At 36.3% G+C, this 19290-nt stretch overlaps 1 protein-coding gene across 3 annotated transcripts in view; it reads left to right on the top strand.

Annotated features, from left to right (window-relative positions):
* The window catches only part of LOC111048341 (transcriptional activator cubitus interruptus), a 147732-nt gene extending 129662 nt beyond the window's left edge, over nucleotides 1-18070 (top strand). For 2 of the 3 annotated variants that reach the window (XM_039434553.1, XM_039434554.1), the window contains 10 exons: nucleotides 400-501; nucleotides 2067-2273; nucleotides 3328-3503; nucleotides 4587-5018; nucleotides 6133-6297; nucleotides 8035-8442; nucleotides 9493-9831; nucleotides 10913-11008; nucleotides 12896-13180; nucleotides 13842-18054. In XM_039434553.1, the coding sequence (XP_039290487.1) occupies nucleotides 400-501; nucleotides 2067-2273; nucleotides 3328-3503; nucleotides 4587-5018; nucleotides 6133-6297; nucleotides 8035-8442; nucleotides 9493-9831; nucleotides 10913-11008; nucleotides 12896-13180; nucleotides 13842-15608 (3977 nt within the window). In that variant the 3' untranslated portion in view covers nucleotides 15609-18054. Of the gene's footprint in view, nucleotides 1-399; nucleotides 502-2066; nucleotides 2274-3327; nucleotides 3504-4586; nucleotides 5019-6132; nucleotides 6298-8034; nucleotides 8443-9492; nucleotides 9832-10912; nucleotides 11009-12895; nucleotides 13181-13841 lie in introns of all 3 variants that reach the window. The other variant, XM_039434552.1, reaches the window with a different exon arrangement.
* Nucleotides 18071-19290: the final 1220 nt, after the last annotated feature.

Here is a 19290-nt window from a genome sequence, read left to right as displayed (position 1 = left end):
CTATTTGGTTTAAAAGTATGACAACTTGACAAGATAGTATAGGATGTAACATTCTATGCTCTCTGAGTAGAGTGGAATTAAATCGAACTTTATCCAATCAAAAGAAAAACTTGATTTAAAAGTAAATATACTTGATTCCTGAGGTTTCTGTATCAATAATAGTATTTTTTCAATCAGTTGACCTAGTAGGCAATTTATTTCCTTGAACTAACAATGTCAAATTATCAATGAAAGATAACCACCAGGTATAGTTAATGAGCTCCTGCCATGTATGGATGAAGTAATTTAATGATTTGTTTTTGTCTTTGTTTACGTTCATTGCCCTATGCATATATAAACAAGTAAACAAATTATTGTCCCTTGGGTTGAGTTGTAACAGTGGTAAATTTTGTGTTGCAGGGTTGGCATTGCCTCCGGACTACCTGACTACTAGGACGCTCTCTGACCTGCAGCAACCCCCTCCACCCCTCACCAGTTCAGAATTTCCCTTCTCTCTCAATGGTAAGTGACGAGCGCCACCCGTAATAACTATATCCCGCTAACCGCAGTGTATTGACAATTCTATCATTATTTATTATACTCTTTCCCGACCAACCTTTTCTCATAGCTCTATCCTCTTGATTCCTTCCATCTTTTGCTGATGTCTCTATCATCAACAACTCTACACAGCAATAATATTCCACCTTGAATTATTTCATCCAACTAACGTACTGTATTCTTGAAACGGCAGTTAAATGTATGACATTAATATAATGTTCTATTGATTCGACTTCTTTATAAAATTGTCCTACTTTATCTTGGAAATATGAGTTTAATATAAACTCAGTATTGTTGCGTGGGTAATTGAGGGATGGGAATGAAAAATCAATTTTCGGAAAAGTCAATTTCTCGAAAGTATAGCGACCAATTACGAGAGTTTAGTTCTTTGTTACAAGTTTGTAGTATTTGTGGTTGAACTGGTTTATAAGTTGAAACGGCAACATGCTTCCAACATAATCTCACATCAGAGATGAGGAGTATGGCCTTCCCAAAGGAATTGAGCGGTGGCAATTTGCTACAGAGGACAGCGCGACAGAATCGGGGAATGCTCGCCTCGCCTTGTTGCCGAGAGGAGCACGACAGCATCGATTACTGTACTGGTTGGTGACAACGTCCTTCCTTCACTGCACTCGACTATGATGCGTTGCGCTTGTCAATGGCACGAAGATGAGCGCCAAACAGAACGGCCGATAATTGTTGTCGGTCGCCGTGCGACTCGCGAAGCAACGTAGGAGGAAGCAAGGAGCGAAGCGTGGGAGCGAGAACACCGATCAACAGCGCAGCGGCCGGCCGGCTACAAGTTTATGAACACGACAAGAGTGAAAAAGAGTTGGTTGATTGCTACAGCTGAGGAGACAGGACAGGACAGCAAGAAGATGACAGTAGCATTCCGAAACCAACCACTTTGTGTGCCTCTCTTCTTTTATCTGTTCTGTCGTCGTTCCGGTTATCCGCATGCCTAGACACTTTTAATAGTTCCGCAAACAATTATTCCATCTGTAGAATTTGAATTGCCAAATTATGGCTGGAGCCAAGAGCAGACTGCAGAGTGCACAGATTGTCAAGCGGCAACACCGATTCGAAACGCTTGAGGTGTGCGTGTGTGCTTGCATTGATGTGTAGAGAGCCGGAGAGCCTTGTTCGGCAAAGAATGTCGTGTGAAGTTTGTCAGTATGTGACAAAGTATGAAATCCAGCAGGTGAAAAAGTGTGAGCTCTGAAGGCAGGAAAGAGCACCTTCTGAAAACTTCAAGCTCGTTGATTAGAATTTTCTGTTTTTACAGTACCTATTTAGTTTTAAGTATTAACACAACTAGATATTGAGATGAGTGACTCCTCTGAATAATACAAAATAACTTGCATACTGTTATTTTTTCTTTTCGTTATTTAGTTTTTTATTGACTTAAAAAAATTTGAATTCATTTTATCATGCATCCATCTTTTTCACTGTTTGCGATTATTATTCCAAATCTGACTCCAAAATCAATTTCTATATTTTGTATTTCTAATTAATTGAATTTGTTGAAGGTTCGCGGCTCGCCAGCCCGCGATCGAACAGCGTGCTCCGTCAGAGCCGCAAGCGACCTCTGTCAGTGTCACCCTACTCGGACTCACCCCACGCACTCGACATCAACTCCATGATTCGCTTCTCGCCAAACTCACTCGTCTCCGTTGTCAGCTGCTCGAGAAGTTCCAGTGCAAGCGCCAGCGGCTCCTATGGACATCTCTCTGCTGGTGAGTGCACCACTAGCTTAGAGAAAAATCCAGTTAGGGTCGTTTGCACAGTGCCAGTTTAAATGGGATCTCAGCTTAAATTGGATTAAATATCACACAGTTTTTATTTGCACAGTAAACTAAATTTAATTTTAAACTGGATTAAATCCATATCAAGTCTCGTTCGTTATAATATTGTTCATTTTTAGTTTTAGCCACTAGTTAATTAATTCAATTTAACCTTTCAATTAAACCAATTTATTTTGAGATTGAACCAGCAGCTGATTCAATACAGTCAAGTTCACACTGTGCAAATAGCCCTTTCATTATCAAAACCATAACTATACTACAACTCTCCTTCAATTCTATGAATTATTACTATTACAAATCATTTTGTTTCAAGTGGTAAGTCTTATTTGAAACTTTCTAGCATGGTTAGCTCATAAAATGATTGGCAATGTAAGTTACGTTTTGCAAATATTCATGAGACGACTTCAGTTGTTTCTATCACAATTTGAATGTGACTCTATTATACGACTTGTTGATATTCCACCCACAGATTTCCATCGCCGTCATCATCCTCACAACTTAAAATATGGCATTGCTTGGTATGCTTCAACACGTGGGTGTACCACTGTAGGTATTATTGAACAATTTATATTCACAAAGCTGTGTTGGAGGACTCTATCTCGTAAATATAAAACTCTCAAGTATCACAGGGAGAAAATATACAATAAAAATGTTTATTCATGCCAGACACAAAAGAATCATTCCTATAGAAAAGTGGAATAAGATATCCTGTCATGGAATGAAGACATATCAATAGGATCATTTGCTTATAGATTTAATGATTTAATTTTTTCTCAAATTCAAACTAAATCAACTGGACAATAGAAACACAATATTGAGCTATTGTGTATTTTTCAAGATAGAACTGAGCAATTATTGATTGATTGCAAAGAATAATAATAGTGAGTAATGAATCCATTCCTTCCAGATGATATTAGAATAATAATTCAAAAAAAACTATAATTCACAATTGTAGTAATTAATAATTGATTTGGTGTGTTTTCAGGAGCGATCAGCCCTGCGCTAGGCATGCACCCGACTATGGCGCCGCACCTTCAACAGCTTCAGGCGCACCTCCTCAGGTCAGGGGGTCTTCTGCCCCCCCTTCACCCACACACACCACCCACCGCCCTCTACCCGCACTCCCTACCTCCTACCGAACTGCTCTCGGCTAAATCTGAAGTAAGTATCGATCATCTTTCACTTTTCATAAGATATTCAACATGCTGTATCAGTGAGAAAAAATCCTTTTGAATGGTAAAAAATCATCAACTTGTAAAATAGTGCAAAAAAAGTTGAGATGCAAGATGAAATTCGTGTGATCCATTCATTATGAACCGTAGGAATGAATCATTATTGAACTACCGTATCTATATGGGGTTCATTTGGTTCTTTCTTTCCAATGAATTAAGATCCTCAAGTGGTAATGCAACTATTTCCCTTGGACCACTGAAGAATCAATGTTTTAGGCTATATTGGAATTGAATGTTTTGAGCTAAACCATATGAATCTTATGAAATGGCACATCAATGTGAATCTCTTAATTACAATTAAAACGATAAAATGAGAAAATTTTCAATAATACTGCTGTTCCAGGCGTTCCAGCATTATTTGGAACATTATTTTCAAACCAAACTTGCATATTTGGTTTGCATCATACTATTCAAAATATCTTCATTCAACATTCCATGACCCTGTCTCTGTGAATATATTCTCATAGCTGCAATTCCAAAACATATTCCCATGTAGTTTAGTTTAGTTTAATTTTCGTCATATAACACTACAGAATCAAGCAAAGCTTGGTAGTATATGACTCGTCAAAAGTATTGAGTACAGTACTCAAACTGTATTATACACTAGTATTACAATTTTTTTAATTCAAGTTTAAAGAGATAGTTCCTGCAAAGGCAAAAGCCTGAGCGCTTTCATACTCGTTATATTATAATACAAAGAAGCTAAGCTTCCTCAATGTATGACTCTACATTTTCCGAAGTGATAATCATCAAGGTGATAAATACTACAAAGCTGTATTGATATTCACTCCACCACAATTTCTACTCCTACCAAATGTGTATCCACTGCAATTAAAAATTGAATTAACTTTGATTTTCAATCAAAAATATTAGCACGATGAGCTCAAGTTGTGGAATTAAACCAAAACAAATCAGAAGACTAGTAACCAGCAGGGAAATTTGTTCATTACCTAATCGATATTTTAAATTTATAAATCGTTAATTTATAATCTTTCTAATCGATTGTGTGCAGGTACTGAGCGAACCATGCAAGAAGTCGGACAAGGTGCGAGCGGAAGCGGACACCAGTGGCGGAGGCGGAGGTGGTAGTTCGTCGCGCAAGGCGTCAAAAGTGAAGCGCGAGTCGAAGCAGTCGCAGTCGTGGCAGCCGCCAGCCGCGTCGCTCGCACAGGCGACAGACTCGCCCGAGTCGGCGGGCGGCGACCTGCGGGACGAGCCGGGCGACTTTGTGGAGACCAACTGCCATTGGAAGGGCTGCGGCGTCGAGTTCGCCACCCAGGACCACCTGGTCAAGCACATCAACAACGACCACATCCATGCCAACAAGAAGGCTTTCGTGTGCCGCTGGCAGCAGTGCTCTCGCGAGGAGAAGCCGTTCAAGGCGCAGTACATGCTCGTCGTGCACATGAGGCGGCACACCGGTGAAAAGCCACACAAGTGTACTGTGAGTATCTCACAATTACAAGATTCAGGTGCTTCTATAGTTATCACACTAGACAAAATATGAATATGACAATTAGCCTATATTCACCTACATGAATCCTATCATTCACCTACAATGAAGTCAGTTACACACACATCGATCCTTGGACGTATGATTTTTGCCGGTCTAAGCTCTATCAGATTGAACATAACTTGGCGAACACATGTGTTTGCTAAGCTCCATTCAATCTGATTGAATTTATGAGGACGGCAAAAAATCGTACGTCCAAAAATCGATGTGTGTGTAAATGGTATTTTTGTAGATGGATGTTAGGATTTTGGATCATATAACTCTGATTGTGGTTTTATATAATTCTGATAAAATAAATTAATAATTGTTTTGGAATTCAGCAATGTTTCTTCATTGAGAGAAAATTGACTAATTAATTATTGAAGAAGAATTGTTGTTTAATAATATAATTTCGGTTTTCATTAATGAGTCAAAGTAAAATATATGAGCATAAATATATTCATATTCAAAACTAACATGTTTCACAATACACAGTGAAAAGCTGGACAACAAAAAGGTATGTTGAGGAAAGGGAAGTGAATTAGATACTCTTTCAACTACAGTTACCCATCAACCAATGTCTTATAATTATGTTAGGTTTGTTTTTTGGGTTTTCAGAATACATATGTATGTATGAACATTATGTTTGCTCCGAAAGAAGAAGCACCATCACAGACAGTAAACCATGATATTGTAATGAAGTTTAGGGGACTTGCATTTCACACTAAACACTTCAGACAATAAGAGAGCCTTCATTTTTAACAGTACCACTTCCATTACATTTTTAACTCTATTTTATATTCTATAAATTGTACTACATTGTGTAAATTGTATATTGCTTGGGGAATCCAATGATTTCAAGTGTATTCAATGACATTTGTCTTTTAAGGAATGGAATATAATCGATGCCTTTATTTTAACACAGGAGGGTGGAATTAGGGCGCAACCGATCCTCTCTTGCACTCAAACCTCCTCAAATGAGGGGTACAATATAAGAAGTAAAAGAGAAGGAATAAGTCGTTCGCTATTCATTCAATTCTGTTACTAATGACTTGTATTTTTTCAGTTTGAGGGATGCACAAAAGCATATTCGCGGTTAGAGAACCTGAAAACACATCTTCGATCTCATACAGGGGAAAAACCGTATATGTGTGAATTCCCTGGCTGCAGCAAAGCCTTCAGCAACGCATCTGACAGAGCAAAACACCAAAACCGAACACATTCAAGCGAGGTAAGAATAATTCATCTTGAATTTCTACATTTTATGGAAAAGTTCTCAATGACTTTGATAAATTTTTAAGAAATTTCCATCAATTTCCCAATAATATCATCAGTTACTTGGTCTGCGAGTGTAAATGTTGGCAATAATATTAGGGCAGAATTTTCTATATAACTGATGTTTCTTGTAAGCTCTGGGACGACTAAATAACATTAATATTACAAATATGTATAGTTGCTAATCAATTATTCAAACTGAAATAATGGTATATTATGAGATGATTCAGAAATTGCAATCATGCTTAATAATTCTATACCTTGGTTACTTGAAAAATTTTACTATAAGGCTAATACTTGGATTTGTTTCAAGCCTTAATGTTTTGGACAGAATGAAGGGGTAAGTTGATATAATAAAATACTATCTTTAATCATTTTCAAACTTGCGTTATATTTTGCTTCCCTTGATCATATCTATCAATATCGAATATTCAATCGAGCAACATATTCAATACTGAACATAATATAATCGAGCAACCAGATTATTCTAATACACAATCAGCATAGAACCTATCATTTTTTGTTCAATAATTTATCAATATGATACCAATGAACTGTTACACTAAGCTATTAATGTTGGAGAATACTGACTTGAGTAGATGTGGTTGGAAAGTTTCCCATATATTTTGTAATCGTACAAAAAGGATTCAACAATTATTTAAAATTAATTGTTGATTGTTGAAAAGTACCTCATATTATCAATATTATTCACTCCAGTTCAGTTGGAACGATTGAGAATAGTTACCTACAACTAATAACACCAATTCAGTAATTTTTGAAGGAGTAGGAAATTTTATTGAATGTTATTTGATATATTTTATAAATGATATTTTGATATAATATTTTGAACTTGTAATCTCAAGAGAAATTAAATAATCTCATAGTAATCTCATTAGAAATTAGTTCTCTTTTTTATATGGAAAAAAGGAACTCCAAAATACAATAAACAATTTTGAAAATTCTAAAACCCTCAAGTTATAACTTGTATAGAAATCAATTATAAAAGCAAAAGCAAAGTGAGTGAAGTATTTTTTGAAGATATTACCAGCAAGGAAGAAACTAATGTAATCAGACTAATTCAGGAGCCTAGTAGCATAGAATAAAACAATCTTGAGTTTTCTTCAATTTGTAAGTTTTTCTGCTACTAGTCACTATACTATAGATTGTGTTTTTAGTTTGTAGCTATTTTGTTTTTGTTAGCTCCTATTCAACTGTATATCAATTACACATTTTTCATTCACACTGAACACTGTGCTAAACAACCCCTCTATTTATAAATTTGAATACCCAATCATATTTTATATTATTATACCATAAATTATTTCAATAGGGCTAATAGAACGGTAAATTAATAAAGAAATAATTTCATAGTAGGTACCCTTTTTCAAAACTTTCCTGTATAAAACACAACTAGTTTCGGCTTTCAAGCCATTTTCAATTTTTTTTCTAAAATGAATAATTTAATTCGCATTATTATCCATATTATTATATGTATACTCATAATTATTATAAAAATATAATATTTTCAAAATGTTGAATTCAATATATGTAAGTCTTTGAACTTTCAAATTGAATTTTCTCGAATTAATCTTTCATGGACCCTCATCTTTTTCCCCTGGAATCTTCATATTATATTATAATATTATAGTTTGAGGCTCTCTAGATAAATGAAAATGAATAAATGAATTTGCAGAAACCGTATGCGTGCAAAGCGCCCGGCTGCACAAAGCGCTACACGGACCCGAGCTCCCTTCGCAAGCACGTGAAAACAGTTCACGGCGCCGAGTTCTACGCGAACAAGAAGCACAAGGGCGGCAACAACCGGAGCCCGGGCGAAGGCAGCGGGGGCGGTACGGGAGGTGGTGGATTGTCACCGTCTCGTAGCGAGGACATGCCGATGAGTGCGAAGACGGTGAGCGTGTCGTCGCCCAGTGTGAAGTCGGAGGAGACGGGTTCGCCTCCCGCGCCGCACGGCAGTCCCGCATCGGTGCAAATGCACCACGCACCCTTCTGCGACGAGCCGGTCAGCGACTCCAATGTCAGCACCGAGTCGCATCCCAACATCGACGACAACTGGGTCGAGGAGGCTCAGGAGCATGATGTGAGTCATTCAAATGTTTTACATTTTTTTAATTTATTTACCATATGCATATTGAGGTTAGCTTCAATCAAGGCAATGGTTCCAGCTTTAATCAAGGCTTTGACTTTAGCTTCAATTTAGACACTGATTTCAGCTTCAATCAAGGCATTGGTTTTAGCTTCAATCGAAGCAATAAGTTCTGTTGATCGTGATAAATGAGACAGTCGAGGAGCTCACAATTCAAAGTCTTTATTTTGCAAAGGCTATATTGATTATCAGGTCTGAGACATGAAAATTATGTTTTCTATATCTTCAAAGATGCATCATGATTTTGAATTAGTCGTGTTTCTGAAGAGGATATTTCTGAATTGGAAAGTCTAACTTCAAATGTTTGAGCCCTCTACAACTTTTCAAGTGTTAAAAATAACAACTTGGATCATTGTTTGTTTGGAGCATTGTGAGTTGGAACAGCAGTTTCATTAATAACAGCATCAACAATCAATTTAATTTACAATTGTTTATATACAAAATTGTTGAGAATTCTCTCTATCACTCGTTTAAAGATAATAATCAATTTGTGATGAATGTTTTTATTGTCAATAAGAGACTTCGAAAACAAAACTCAAGGGGACAATAAATATAAAAATAATTATATACTATATTCGAGATTGAATAAACCTCTACAAAAAACCCCGATTTTACTTTGTATTAATTTCTATCAAGTCCTTCTACTTAATAGAGTTTTTACTGAATAGAATACAATATTGTATCTCATGGGAGAGAATCAATCATTGGCAGACCATAAATGTTTGAACATTTTCATAATAAGCAATAAGATTATATTTCTTTCCAGCAGAGCAGGAGTTTATTGGAAAACAGGGCTTTGGTCTAGAGATTGATAGTAGCATCTGTTTTAGTCTCCTATTTTATTGATTCCATAAATTAACCAATACCAATTGCAAATCTACAGTTTTGGGCTTTAAGCCTGTTGTTCCTTTACCAATCATTTATGAGTTATGAATGATATTGTATCTATGAATGTATGAATATATAAATAAGTTTCATTTGCAGCTGTACGACCTGCCAGTTGAGCTGCAAGCGGTGGTCGCCCTGGCTCCTCCACCCCCCGCACCGCGGCACCACCTCCACCACAACTTGAAGGCCAAACTGCAGGCGAAGCCCGGGGGCGGTGGTCACCGAGGAGGCGGTGGTGGCGGAGGTGGTGTAGGTGGCCGACTGAGTGGCCTGACTGACATCAGCTGGCGCATCAACGACCTGAAGATGGGTGGAGGCGGTGGAGGTGTCGAGGCCAACGTCAGACGCGACTCCAACTCGACGGTCAGCACCTACTATGGCAGCATGAAGTCCACCGATCTCGACTCAAGTCGTCGTAGCAGTCAGGTCTCTCATGTGAGTCACATGACCAGTCAGTTGACCAGTGATTAAAGTAGTGGTGCATTATTATGAATGTATCACAAATGGAGTGGAATATTGCAGGATTCTGGTATAGCTTGTCATATTGACTGACAAGAGTGATAAATTTTCATTTCTAAAACTAATTCAAAGTACAATTGAGAAGTTTTATTGATTAGGAGGAATGCCCACTAAAGACAAAAATATATTCATTCAAATCCAACATCATAATATTTAAGGTCAAAGTTCCTCATCTTTCTACGTAATTGATTCTGTAAAATAATATCATTTGTTGAATTACCCCCTTTAATATGATAAAGTTTATTTATCTTTTGTAACTGGGCATCCGCCCAAAAACCTTTTGGTTTGGCAGGACCCTCAATTGTTTGAATTGCGGATAAAAATTGTGATTTGATTTGATATCATTACTTTCCTACTTGTATTATTTATAATTCATCACTTTTGAAGATCGTTATTGATACTGTAAGATAATATCATTTGTTGAATTATTCTCTTCAATAAATTAAGGTATAATTACTTTTCTACTTGTATTATTATATTTCATCACTTTTGAAGATGAAGGTGAATTCATCACTTTTTTATGCCAAAATCATCAAGGATTTTGGAATAACTTGTCAGAAAAAAATTGGATGAAACTAACTTGAAATACAATAAAAATTTATATTGATTAGAAAGAATGTCTACTAGAGACAAAGAATGAATTATTCAAATTCATCATAAAAGCATTTATGGCTAAAATTTATCATATATTTATGTCATTGAATCTGTAAAATGACATCTCGTGTTGTTCGCGTTAATTTTCTACTTGGATAATTGAATTCCTATTCATAACTTGTAGTTTTATTCCTGAACGGAATATTTTACATTTCGTATATTTTTCTAACTGATACCTCAGTTCAAGCTTCAAGGTGTGCACGGATGTGAATGTTATGATGGTAATTTTGAGATCAAACAAGATATAAAATATGATGTTATCCAATGAATTTTGATGATTTGTGTAAACTGTGGTCCACTTTTGCAACAAGAATCTAATCAAGTGTAATTTTGTATTGAGCAGGTTTCGCATAGACCCAGCATGGGATCTTTGTATGATCCGATCTCAGTGGGCTCTTCGCGCCGCTCCAGTCAGCTCAGCACCAACCTTGTTCTACAGGTCAGTCAAACTACCAATATTCCACATTTATTTGAATCATCTGAACACCTTTATTCTTGTATTTTACCTAATAAGTCAACTTGTAGATTGACTCAATCACAATGAAATGGAAAGTTTAGGTCCATCGAGGGTTATTTCCCAAGTGTTTATGAAATGAGAAACTACATTTCTTCCTTTATGTGGAGGTCTCACGGACCAGATCAAACATTTTAATAAAAGGTTGACTGAAGTGTATTATCTTATTTTATCACTAGCATATATAGGTTGTTTTCTATTCACTTTCTAAACCCATTATAGATCATAGTTTACAGCAAAGAAACTTTCAATTTTTTAATGAATTGGTGTTAGCAATCGTTTCAAAACTCGCTTCTATAAAATATCAATCATTTTCATATATTCAGTACTTTACACAATATTGTACTCTATTTTTATGATTACCTACATAGAATACAATATTCATTGTGCAATTCTTCACATGTACAACTTCATGCCTAGCCTGAAGAAATAATTCACAAAGCTCTGCTTGTCAGATCAAACCAAATTCTTCAATTTCTATAATGAAACTTCCAGAAGAAAAATAGCATTCAAATACTGACCTATTGTTATCTTAAACTTATGATAAATGTATTTTCTCAATACAACCTCACAGGAGTTGCCAGCAAAGGTGTTGTGCTGCATTCAGCTCAATAACGTTCGTTGATTATTTACTTGTCATATTCAGGTTATTTACTACACTTCAATATCTACTCCAAGGAGTATCAATATCCAAAAATCTGGTGTGGCGCACTCACACAACTTTCCTTGCCGTTATGAAAATTCATCACCTGACGCTAGTGTTCCCGCGCATCTCAAGTCTACTTATAAACAAAGATCTGAGCCAGCTGGTGACAGGACAATAACGCCGGAGACATACGAGGTCTGCTATCTCTTCATAGTGAATGATTTAATAGAATCAACAGTTGCCAACAGTTTGCAATTGGATAATCACATTTTCTCGAATTTCGAGCTTATTTTCAATTTTAGGTGAAAATGTTACTGAACATTAATTGTAGAGATTTTCATGCTCAATCTTTTCTACTCAAACATTTTTGTTTAAATTGTATCTGACGCCTGATAATTGGGAATCTAAAATCAAACTTTGCATAGATGGGGCGGAGCTCCTGAAATTTTTACAGATATGGGACTTGTGGCAGTTGATAGAGCTTATCAATGACTATTTTAGGTATAAATTTAATCAAAATCGTTGGAGCCGTTTTCGAGAAAATCGCGAAAAACCCTGTTTTTGACAAGATTTTCTCCATTTCAGCCGCCATCTTGAATTGCATTTGATCGAAATTGTTCGTGTCGGATCCTTATATTGTAAACACTCATACACATACACACACACACATACAGACCAATACCCAAAAACCACTTTTTTGGACTCAGGGGACCTTGAAACGTATAGAAATTTAGAAATTGGGGTACCTTATTTTTTTTCGGAAAGCAATACTTTCCTTACCTATTAATAGGGCAAGGAAAGTAAAAAGCAGTACACATCGATAATTGAAAAACTCAAGCAATGATATTGTTTCTCTATAATACATACAGAAGAAAAACGTAAAGGTGCGTACAGACGTATGTGCCACGAACACGCGCCCTACGCTCTTCATCAGCTGTGCTATGATTATTATATCTGTATCTTACTGTGACTGTACCGATAGGTCCTATACAGATATAATTGGCTGATGGAGAGTGCAAAGCGCGTGTTCGCGGCGCATAAGTCTGTAAGCACCTGGACATTTTCTCTTCTCTACTCTATTATTTGTAAAGTATGTCTATTGATGTCCTATTCTTGTACAATAAGTATTTACTCTATATTAATATGAGTAATTCTTGAATGATCAGGTTCCAAACTGGGGCCAAACGATGACGGCGGCAGCGATCAACAGTACACCTCCCAGCAGTGCAGCGCCGACCACCTCCAATGTGCCTTCGGACAGCCGACGCATGTCAGAGCCCTGCCAGGCGACCAATGTGCGCTGCCCCTCACCGCCTCCACGGCCCCGCAGTGCCCTGCCTCCCCACCACCACCACCCCAACCAGGAGGTGGTGCTCGACGAGGTCGGCGAGGGAGAGATGCTCGAGAGTCGCCTTGTGCTGCCTGATGACATGGTCATCTATCTCAACCAGGTAGGCGACTATCAGTTATTTAAATCAATATTCAATCGACTAATCGACTATCAATATTCAATCAAATACTGTTTTCTTTGAAGATTATTACTAATTAATTTTACCTTGTTCAGTGTAGCCTAGTACTTGGAAAATGTTGTTCATCTTAGCAAAAATTCTATGCAGTGATTGAAGTGTCTCACATGGAAAGCTAATGTGATCCTGTCTGATAAACGTTGCATTTTATTGTTGTCCGATTGCATGAGGAATGATTTCTCAAGAACCACAGAAATAGTTGAATGTGTTAGGCTAATATCGACTGGGAATAAACTGATTACTTTACTGGATTCTGGCTTTATATTTACAGAATACTCAAACAACATTGAAACATTGATGGATGTATAGTTATACTTCGTACTTATACTCCTCTCATACATTCATTTGCGTGACATATTGATAATAGGTTATTATCGGAACATTTGTCATCAAATATAATTAGATGAATAGTTGTCATTGCATGATAACTTTTATTGTATTAAAATAATTACGGTTGACCCATATCATTACACCTCTCAGTTGTTCTCAATAGAATATTATAATGTCCTTTTCATCACCATGAACAAATCATAACAATCATTGTTCCCTTGTGAGTTTATTTTAATCAATTGTTTCTCGTTTACAGATGGCTGAAACTGGCAATCAATCAAGTAGTGCCAATGAAAGCAGCCGGCAACCGGGCATGTCTCCACGGAGCCAGACCACTCAACAGGGCATTGCTCGCATGAGTCCCAGACCTGCCACCTGCTCGAACATGAGTGTAGGCAGTCCTCTATCGAACCCCAACAGTCCTCTACAAAACTTCCCACTTGCGGCTAGTCCAAACCGTGCCAATATGAGGATCAACAATGCTGGTGCTTCCACTCATCAAAATAACATGCCACCTGTTCATCAGCAGATGAATCGACCTGCCATGGGAGGTCAGCAGGCAAACTTCATTCCACCGACAATGAATCAGTGTCGATCATTCCAGAATGTTGGATCTCAGCAGAATAATATGCAACATCATCACCTCCACAATCAACATCAACAGCATCATAATCACATGAATGCAGGAAACCAAGAGTGTGGAAGAGCGATGAGTGTTGATCAAATGCAGCAACCCATGCAACCGAGAATTAATCAAATGTGCAATGATAACAATAGGCCACCTGTGATGTCGCCTCAGAGGCCGAATGCCAATCAAGGTGGCATTGCTCGCATGAACCAGATGAGTCCTCGACCTCCCACATGCTCCAACATGAGTGTTGGCAGTCCTGCTCATAATATGTCAAATCCCAACAGTCCTCTTCAGAATTTTGCTCAGCAGCGACCAATGGTGTCAAGGACCAATCCAGTGCTCAGTCCTGGCCTTCATGGAAACCATCCACAGCCCATGCCGAATATGAACTACAACATGCCAAGTCCTGCAATGATGCAGCCTGACCACCAGATGAACCATCGACCAACTCCGGCAGCTATGAACAACTTTGGAACAATGCCAGCGATGCATAGTGGTAACCAGCAGCAGAATGGCCACCACATGAATCAGCCAACTATCAACCCCATCCATCATCACAACCCGGATGGCATGAATCAAACACAAAACAGTCCTCTCAGTCCACCAATCAGAGCAATGAGCAACTGCTCAATGAACAGTCCCCAGCACAACATTGCTCCTCCCCGACAACAACAGCCTGAACACGTCATCAGTCCAATGAGTGCAGGATGTTGTCAAACCTACAACAACAATGGAGTGAATCAACAACAACCTTTGACTAGTCCTGCCGCAGCAGCAACCGCTCCCGTCCAGACACAGAACTTCCCACAGACCAATCAGATGGCGAGGACTTGCAACTGCAACAACCACCATTGTGCGGCGCATCAACAACACCAGGGGGCAATGATGCAGCAGCCCCACGAACAGGCGGCCATGTGCAATACTAACAACAACATGATGCCGATGGGTAATCATGTTCATTGTGCTACTGGTAATGCTGCGATGATGAGGTGTTCCAATCACACAACGTCTTGTGGCAACCAAATGAACAGCAATTGTGCATCGCAGCAAATGATGTGCAACACAACGGTTCCACACAAATGCAACAGCAACCATCAAGGAGGCTATTGTCAGCCGCAACCCTTCTGTCACAATGCGGCGCCGGCCTATCCCAACGCAACTGAAGTGAAGGAGGAGATCCAGTGCGGTGTAGTTAGCCAAAGTCAAACCCAGAACCACATGCCTCCCGAGGCTTACCGGCGAACCCTCGAGTACGTGGAACAGTGCCAGTCATGGGCTGTCTCCAGCTCCACGCATCCAGCTGCCAACTCCAGCAACATGGTCATCAACGACATGACGTCATCACTCAATTCACTCCTTGAAGAAAATCGCTATTTCCAAATGATTCAGTGAGCGCCTTCTACAACCTAATTCCACCTTACTAACAAACTATAAAATGTTTCCTAATAAACACACCTGTTCGATCTCAAATAAACCAGACACTTTCCAATTTGACAAATATGAATGAACATTGAATCTGTTAGATTGAATCTACATGGATCCTGATCAACAGTTATATTTTTCACTGCTCTAATCTTTTATAAGTTGTATGTCCGAGAAAAATACTAGAAAATATTTTGAAATTGATTAAACTTAGCAGATGAACTCCAGATTTTTAACCAGTCTTTTTTACATATACTAGCCACATTTCAACTTATAAACTGAGAAAGGTCTGTGTGAACTCATATAATAAGTTGAGCATTTTAGAATAATTATCAACTACTTATTTTTCATCTCCATTAGCCAATAAAAGCATTTCATATTTCAATTCTCACGCATTAAAAGGTCGCTTGATTATTTCTAAATAGCGGAATACCTATTTTGTTTTTCTTATCAAGTATAATAGTAATAATAATATCTATTATTATTTTAAGTACCTATTATCATTTTTGCTTATCATAGTTTATCTATCACAAAATGTTTTATAATTATGACTGCTAAGGACAGTTAAATCCTTTCTAATTCTCTTTAGATTTGATTTCCAAACAGAAAATTTTCCTTGTTTCTCTCAAGTTGGGTCAAACTATAAACCACTCAGTAAATGACAGTAAACGAGTTCATAATGATCATTAAACATTGATGCCCGATTGGACAAATGATTGTTCAGTTTTAATCATTACTAAATGCCACGAGAACCAATCAGAAAAAGCTTTTTCGAAAATAAGGTCTCCCTGATTGGCTATCTTGGAATTTAATATCCAATCCCGATTAAAATTTAACTAGATTCCGTGCAACTGACACTGATACTATCACACTTAATCATTGAATTAGGTTCTTATGTTGATTGGATGTCCGAATTTATTGAATCATGTTATTTCCTCCTGTACAAAAATTCATTTAATAGAGTAGTGTATTGTAAATGTTTCCAGTCTCTTTTCGAAAAACGAAAAATATATTGTATATAATTCTGACTCCAAGTGATCTAAAATTATTATAATATTGTTTTGTACAGTAAATATGTCGTTTTAGTTGTGAATGAATTTCAGATCATTTTTTATGTAGGCTAATAAGGTATTTTCCAAGCAATAACGAGGCAATCTATCTTACTTAGTTGATCATGCATTGATACCGAAAGGTGTTGAAATCTCTTGTTACCGTAAATTCAAGTAAATCGCAAATTTTAAAGCTACTTGCTCAAACAATTCAATGTTGCGTGCCTACGATATAATTTTGATCGCTGAAATTTGTGATTTGAAGCCTATTTCATTAATGTTTCAGTCTCAGTCTCAAGTTAAATAATTTGATTTCATAATCTTTATGTTATTTTTGTACTGAATGTTGATCATTTTGAAACGTGGAACACCATGTTTTTTAATTCAATCAAGTGAAAAGATAGTTTTATATGTTTTGAATTTTAATAAGCTCTTGCTTTTTATATTTTTGGTTGTGAATAGGTAAATTATGTAATATTGACCTTACTCCTTAATTGTGGAAACAATTTCTGTCTTTCAAACAGTTTTTTTGTAAACTAGTAAACAAGAAATATTGTTTTTCCAAATTTTCCTAATTCTATCATTCTAATGTTATATCAATGATGTATTCTCATAGTGTTATTTCTCGTGTTTATAAAATGTCGATCATTTTGAAACGTTTTTTATGAGGAAGTCAAATAATAGAAAGATATTTTTCCTCTGCTATGAATTAAAAAAGATCCATGTTTTTGTATGTGAATAATTTTTCAATTGAGATTCTGAATTGTAATAATTGATCTCTCTTTGATTGAAAAATTAATTTTTTAATAAATTGGTTTATTGATTTTTCTGAATATAATATTCTCTAGATGACGTAGTCTATTTTTAGATCGATTAATTTTTCCCAGATTCGTATTTAGTAGGTACGTTTGAATGTATTAAATATATTCATATCATGGCCGCAACATTATAATGAAAATTCTATTCAGCACCAAAAATTGGGAAAAATATGAAATGTTGATGTAATTTAGGAAATTTGGAACCCATTTTACCTAGCATGCAAAGATTTTTGCCTAGCGATCATTCAGAGTATATAATTATATTATTTGTATGTGTATCATCTATTTATAAATCTTAAATAGGATAATGAATATAATTTATTATCATAGAGTGTTGTAATGATTGGAATGTTACTTTGTGGTACAAATTTTTAACATATTTAAATTGCCTGTGTCGAAAATTTCATGTACTATCTACTAGTATTAAAGTGTGTAAATTTATATGTGTTTAATTTACATAGCAGAGAACAAAATTTTGTAATATTTGTATTGTAATTCGTTTAATAGATTGTGAAACTAGAGCTTAAATATAGTATTGTTTCAAATATATGAACTGTCTTTCCAATACGTGATTACTTATTTAAACTTCCCTGCTTCAATTCATTAAGAGACTCAATTCAATTTATTTTGGGAACATTCTCCAAGGAATGTTAACAACAACTTGAATTGAATGTTGTTCAATAATTTATTGAAAGTTGATGCTAAAATATTATTCATAAGTATTAGCTGAACGAGATTATTAATATGATCTCAAATTACATCTTTGGCTATAAATCACAATAAAATTGTTTCACAACCCACAATTGATAGGTGATTGAAATCAATATTATTCTCCTCGGCTTGTACAAAAAAGCTTGTTCTTGGTTCAAAAGCTTCCGATATAAAAGGGACTAGGTCCAAGAGACTTTTCCTGTCCAAACAGTTCGCCTTACGAAAAATATTTTACTAGAGATTTTCAAGGGTACAGGAGAATAGGTACAAACATAATTGAATAATAACATGTAAGCTCATGTAAATTCAGAACAAAATAGTTTTTGAGAAATAATTTGGACCAAACTTGTCTACTAAGGTGCATTTACATTGGTCAAGTTTACTTGACTTGAAGTTTTGTAGGCCTATAGAATGAATGTATAATTATTTTGAAAACGTGAAGTCAAGTTTGTAAGAACAGAAACCTGAATCCACTACACCAATGTAGACCCTTCAAGTTTTGTAAATGTTGAACATATTTGACTTATAATCATTCAACTTGTAAATTGAAGGTACAGTGCAAAATACGACTAAATCGGGCCTTTCAACGATGAATTCTCTGGAGAAATTTTTCTGTGATGAAGATTTTTCTATAATACAGTGCACCACTGAATAGGATAGGGGAGAAATATAGGCTACAGCGATTTTTTTATAAAAATAAATTTTATTGATAGAATAAAAATATTAATACAATTTTATTCATAATTCTCAACATTAATTACCCTTTGGAATACCTTCCTCCATTATTATAATGGATGATTTTTCCTAATAAATAATATAAATGAGTATTCTGGTACCATGATAAAAATCCAATTTCTACAAAATTATTAGATATTTTCTTTGTCATACTCATAATTCCACGCTCGGGGAGTGGTGATAAATCTGCAGGCGTGTTTTCAATTTTGCTCCGATATATCTAAAAAAAAAAAATATCTGAGTGATGCTTGCGTTAATGAAGTATATTATATAAATCATTATTTTAAAATATTATGAGAAGTTTGGGAGCAAAGACTGCATAATAGTTCAATAAGCCAC

Source organism: Nilaparvata lugens, chromosome 8, assembly GCF_014356525.2.
Source record: "Nilaparvata lugens isolate BPH chromosome 8, ASM1435652v1, whole genome shotgun sequence".
Lineage (NCBI taxonomy): Eukaryota > Metazoa > Arthropoda > Insecta > Hemiptera > Delphacidae > Nilaparvata > Nilaparvata lugens.
Note: the sequence above shows the minus strand (reverse complement) of the source record. Positions and strands in the feature narration are given on the sequence as shown.